The following is a 6551-nucleotide window of genomic DNA, read 5'->3' as shown; positions in this document are numbered from 1 at the left end:
CTATGATTCTATGATTCTATGAATATATTGCAAACCAATAAGATATCACAAATACACATACTGCAAACCATTTCTAAAGCATATTATATGATAAATCCTAAGTATTGTTATTTTTCTTCTTACACTTCCTATCTTATATTCCAGATAGGAAATTAATTACTTTTCTGGAATTTCCTTCTGAAAAGAACTTTTTTTAATTAAAAAAAAACGAACAAACAAAAAAACGCAAAACAACTAAAAAAAACCCAAACCAAGAAAACTGGCAAGTCCATCAGTAAAAGAAAGCACCAACATTTCAATTGATACTGATGTTAACTCTGAATACCGTGGTTTTCCCCCTACACTGAATGCCCTTAATTTACATCTACTACTTCATCTCTCATAATTGAAAATATCAGACAAACATCACACTACAATTTCCTACATCAGAAACCTGACAAAAGTTTTGGCAAAACCTGACCGCACTCTTCTCATACACGCTGCATCAAGTCATTGCACTGCTGATCTGTTTTCAGGAATTCTAATAGGTTTTACATAACAATTTATAAAGTATCATAAAAATTCCACTTTACATTACACAACAGAAATGGATACATTACCCATCCCAGACAGCTTACAATACGGTGGGAAAGATATAAGACAATAGTTCGTATTAGAAAGACAGTGAGACTCTAAAGAGAGTAAGATTGAGTGGGTTCCTGGAAGATGGTTTTAAAAGGGAAGAAAGGGAAAATTGTGACCAGATTATAGGAAGATGATTGCACCATGTGTGCCACGAAAACAGAACATGAACAACAGAAAAAAAGAGGAAGGTGACGGCAGAGTGAAATCAGACAAGACGATGTGACAGCAACAACAGAAAGCCAGAGAGGGTTACACATGCCATCAGAGGAAGGGATGAGGAGACTAACATCAAACTGTTGATAATGTTTCAGAGGGAACAAGATAAGTTTTATACAGTCATATTTAACGTAAAATGAGATAAAATGGAAAGAAGGAAATTCTAGTTCAAGAAGAAAAGTTCAAGTCTGGGCTCTAGGAATATGAGGTGAAACACTAAGACTTCCAGCTCTTTATCCTGTTGAATAATGACTTATTAAAAAGAAGTGAAGAGGCATAGCTAAGAGAGAGAAAGGATAATAAAGTTGAAAAAACCAGTAACAAAGGAAGGCAATGAAAAGATTTCCTTAAAGGCATTCTCTGGCAAAACACAAAGAGGAATATGAGCAGACATACTACTTTTGTCTTCACTTCTGAATCACAGACTGCTTAAGGTTGGAAAGGACCTCTAGAGAACACCTAATCCACCTCCCTGCTCAAGCATGGTCACCTAGGGCCAGTTGCCCAGGACCACGTCCAGTCTGGTTTTGAAAATTTTCCACGGATGGAGACTCCACAACCTCCCTGGGCAACCTGTTCCAGTGTTCAACCATCCTTACAGTAAAAAAGTGTTTTCTTACATTCAGACATAGTTTCAATCCGTGTCCGTTGCCTCTTCTCCTGTCACTGGGCACCACTGAGAAAAGTCTGGCTCTGTTTCCTTTGCACCCTCCCATCAGACATTTATAATCACTGATAAGATCTCTCTGAGGTTTCTCTTCTCTAAGTGAAGCAGTCTCAGCTCTCTCAGCCTCTCCTTGTACATGAGATGCTCTTGTCCCTTAATCATCTTTGTGATCCTTCACTGGACTCAATCCAGTAACTCCGTCTCTCTTGTACTGGAGAGCCCAGAACTGGACTCAGCACTCCATATGTCAGGACTGAGTAGAGGGGAAGGATCACTTCCCATGTAAAGTTTTTCATTACTGGTAGAAGACAGTTCCAGGAAAGAAAGGACTGGAGCCTGGTGAGGAAGTGTGCTTGTTAAGTTTAAAAACAAGAGAAAAAGAAAAAAAGGTTGCTATTAGAGAAGTTCAGGAAACTTCTACCTCCACCACAAGACTGGAATTGGAAGGTATGCTTATAAAAGAGATGGAACTGAAAAGGAAAAACACCTGAAGGGAGGGAGAGAAAAGATTAAAAAAGAGCTGGAAATAAGTAGAAAGGATTAAGAGTCCTGGAAAAAGACCAGGAGGAAGACAATGAGGGGCAAACACACCTAAATGGTGAAAGACAGTCTCCCGTCTGAATAATGACCAAAGTTGTGAGTACGTTCTGGGAGATGAAATAGAAGAGAAACAGGATAGTTCTTCCATAACAAAAATGGTTTTGAAATAATTTATTATTTCAATAATTGATAATTTCTTTATAGTGAAAGAAGATGATACAAGCAGGTGTCTGGGAAATTAATTTTAAAATATAGCACCAGGTTGCAAAAGCAGAAGGAAATCCTACGAGCAGATCAAATGGGTAAAGAACTAGATGGTTACAGAAAGCATCAGGATCAGGACAAGTGAACAGGTAAAGACAACTCTGAAAGACAAGAGCTATGCGAAAGACAAGAACAGGATGGGAGACTGTGACCCTAAGTCCAGTCAGGAAGGATCAAAACAAAACCAAATGGAAATTCCCGTATAAGAAAGCAGCAAATAACAAAAGAAGAAACTAAGCAGAAAAAAAAAGCAAATAGTAACACAGATGGCAGATCTGTCTGCAGATGATCAGACAGCTGACCAGCGTGTTTCTGGTAGATACCGGCCCAGCACAAGGTACCACATCTTACCAGCATGTCTGTCGCGTTGAGGTAGTGCTTGCTGGCCATGCACTGTTCCAGCTTCTGAGGCACTTGCTTGATGTTCTCTATCTCATCCAGCAAATTCAGGACATGTTTGTGCTCAATCCCTTCAATCCACAGCTTGCGTAACTCATCCCGCTTGCAATGCAGCAGCATCTTGCACGATAGCAGATTCTCCTTCACCTACAAGCAACATGTCAAAAGATTAATTAAATCTGTCCCTGTAACTGGCACTTCTAACACAGATCAGCCCTTTCCCACATTTACTTTGTTAGGAATTCCAAAAATATCACAAGACTATAACCAAATCCAAGTTCCTTAAAATTTCTGGTTATTCCTTCGGCTGAAGGGAAACATATAGTACATACAAACTGGAACTGCTTTCACAGTCAAATGTTTTTTATCACTAGTGAAAATTTAACTGAACTATCATTACGTGAACAAACGCAGGATCCTACTAACCATGACCAAAGACTTATTAGCATGTTTTCCAAAAATCAATTCAGTATTTTGGCATACAGCAAGAATCCAGTTTTCAGTGAAAGCAAATAAGCCACTACTAATTTTTCTGCTGTAAACATTTTCCATCTGCCTATTAAGTCTTTTGGCACGTCCCCTCCTTTCTTCGAGTTTGGTATCCATTTCTTGAAACCTGACTATCTTAGAGTACAACCATTTTCCTAATACCTCAGAAGCAATACCAATTTTTTTTCTAAGAGATATGGTTTCATCAGAACAAACAGCAGGTAAGATACAGCTCAATTCAGCATTTCCATTATTTACCAAGGCCATTACATCACCCAGAGAAACACCTTGATCTTTGCCGTTCAGTTTGTTTTCAAGCCTCATGCCATCCTCTCTAACCCGCAAAGTTTCTAGTATTCTACCCCATTTGGGAAACATCAAGAGTTTTTCTTCTCCGTTCTTTCTGCTCAAACGCGCAGCCTGCATTCCCTGCTTTCAGGTTCTCCCAATATCCTCTGGAAAGGTCAGTATAACCTAGCTTTTCTTGCATAATGCAAATCAATAATACATATTAAAATGTGGAAGCAATTAACAACACAACTTCACACATTGCTTTCACACTGCTCTTGTTTTTGTGATAAGTTATGAATGCTTAGGGTCCAACCTTTTCTCAGGCTGAGCTCTCACTGAATTACACATGAAGAGAGACTCTCAGAAGTAGGCCCTTAGATTTATTTTTAAATAATGAGCCTTCAAAGCACTCCAGAAATCCCACTTCAGCTGCACATTCTCCTACCTTGTCCATCTAAAGGCAGTTTAAAAAAAATACACACAACACACACAGATGGACCAAAATACAGACAACCGGTCAGTAACAATAGCTACATAAGACAGCCTCCATCCAGAGCCAGAAGAGACTAAGATTTCAATACAATAACATTGCACTCTGAAATGTCCTTCTGAAAAGAATAACATAGAAAAATCCTCAGCCAACAGAAAAGCTAATGTAAGAGTATCATAACTTGCTGCAAAAGCAGAGGCAAACAAAAATGCATACAGAGTTCATTTCAGCCTTAATCCCTGTTCAATACCTTAATTTAAAATGTTTCACTGACCTAGCAACCATCATCAGTGGACTGGTGTTACATCGAGCCAAATTAGGTCAGCAAAACAATCACGGGGCTGGAAGGAATCTCACAAGACATTCCTACTCCAGAAAGGAGATCAACTATATCTACATTTGGGAGCAGGGGAAGGAATGAACAGCAAGTCTTTAAGAAAGAACCTCCCCTCGGTAGGCCAAATTGTTTCTACTTTATAATCCAGTTTTACAGTGGTAACACCTCTAAAGCTAGATTCAACACGAAGCCTTTCCCAACAGGAATTCATATAAGAATTGACTACAAAAGGTAGATACACAGGGGGATCTGGACTATCTATCACTTCCACAATTCCTAATGCAAGTAAACGCCTGTGCGATCATCTACCTTCCACAAGAGGGGAACATCAAAATAAAGTCTTTTAGTGTAATACAGATTGATGACAAACCAGATCTGGGGCCTCCCATGAGATTAGGTCAAAGCTATTTCAAAACATATTGACCAAAATTAGTAAGAAAACTTAAATATCAAAAGGTCCTTCATCTTTACAGACATTCTTCTAGGCGGGACCAAAAGGTGACACCCCCATATGTTTGTTTTGACCTCTGCAAAGCTTAGTATACTGTGTGAAAATAGGCCACTGGCTACAGTTTATTTCAAATTTAGTGCAATTGATCTCTGCTTTCAAAGTGCTGATCTTTGTACATAAATCCTAGAATGAACTCTTACCCTTGGAAAGCATCATAACAGTCTCATTTTCTTTGAAAATGCTAAATGAATTTTAAAAGCCAGAAGGGTCAGTACATAGCCCCAAAAGGGTAAAGGCCTACTGCTCCTAAAGCACTGCTGTGAAAGGTTTTAAGCTGAGACCTCCACAGAGCCAGGGGAAAAAAAGGGAATAAATTTGGTGCCTATTTTGCAAAGTGTAGGTATAGCAAACTACACAGGAAGTAAAAGACAGGACAGGAGTCCAAAGAACTAATCTATCGCTGCAGGGAGAAAGCAGATGGAACAAGTCCACAACAAAGAGTGCCAGAGTTATTTACTGGCACGCTACCAAAGTGTGAGCACTCAAAATACAGAAAGATACTGGGGCACAGAGTTCACGTACATTCACACAACAGAACTGAGTTTGGAAATAGCACCAAAATTCATATTCTCTGAGCGAAAAGCAAGCTGATGAATCGCCCAGACTATTTAGGAGATGGTTGGAGGCCAACATATCAAAACACGAACAGATTAGATGGAAAGGTGTTAGCTTAGCAGCCCCTAGACTTCAAAAACCTGATAGCAACATGTCCAGACAATAAATGAACAGGGGGCACTGCAAAGCCTTGCTCTTCATATCCACCTCTCGTTTTGCTTTTTAATTACTTGTGTTCTCAAACAACAGAGAGAGATCCTATGGAAAACATGTTGCTATAAGACATAGCCTGCAACCACTGTATTAGAACTGGATGGTCCGCTCCTAGCCATGCCACAGAACGACTTGAAAATCAGGCCTAGTTCAGAATTAGCGGGTAACAGTGCTTTCTCAATTCAATTTTTAGTTCAGTTCGGAATGATGACAAGTAGCTGGGAAAGGAGAGGGAGAAATAAAAGGTTAAAATGGGAGTTTACAACATTACACTACCAATAAAAGGACAGAACACAGGAAAAATAGAGGAGTTGCACAGATTTGTACCCAGAGTACACGCTATCGAATGGATGCAAACACAGAAACACACGCAAAGCTAGACTTCACCTGTTTGATCTTATTGCGCGAGTTGGTGATGCGCTCTGTGATGCTCTGGTATGTGCGGATCGCAGTGGTGAGCTCGGTGTAGTGCTGGACAATGAGTTCATCCAAATCCCGGTCACATTTCTCATAAGCTTCTTCCAGGCGGCCCTTCTCAGTCTCTCGGTCCTCAACATCATCACTGGTAGATAAAGTCCTAAGGACAAAAAGATTACAAAAACAGGGGTATTTTTAAATTATCTATAAGGACAGGAAGCCTTTGCCTAAAAAATGCACTACCTACTGCAAATGGTCACTCTTATTAGTCTATACACTTGACTAGCAAAGTTTATTTCTGGTAAACGTGTCTGTCTGGTGTTCAATAGAGAACAATGTACTTCAAGAAAATAAAAAATGATAAATATTGTGGTTTATTACTTCCTCAATTTTCAGATGTTTCGGAGCTTTTTTACTACACTACTGGATTTAGTAGTGGGAAAGGGAAAGTTATCTATTAGTCATGATATTTCCAGAGAGTCATTAATACGGGCAAAGTATAACATATGAAATATATCCTGATTTATTACTTACAAAG

General features: G+C 39.2%; 1 protein-coding gene across 1 annotated transcript; it reads right to left on the bottom strand.

The window, feature by feature from the left end:
• Positions 1-2662: 2662 nt before the first annotated feature.
• Positions 2663-6184, bottom strand: LOC104078180 (exocyst complex component 4-like; the record flags this gene model as incomplete). The annotated part of the gene is made up of 2 exons (XM_009579724.1): positions 2663-2857; positions 5984-6184. Coding segments are annotated over 2 exons (396 nt in total), but the record flags the coding sequence as incomplete, so codon positions are not given.
• Positions 6185-6551: the final 367 nt, after the last annotated feature.

Source organism: Fulmarus glacialis, unplaced genomic scaffold, assembly GCF_000690835.1.
Source record: "Fulmarus glacialis isolate BGI_N327 unplaced genomic scaffold, ASM69083v1 scaffold13716, whole genome shotgun sequence".
Taxonomy (NCBI): Eukaryota; Metazoa; Chordata; class Aves; order Procellariiformes; family Procellariidae; genus Fulmarus; species Fulmarus glacialis.
This window is presented reverse-complemented; position numbering and strand designations above follow the sequence as displayed.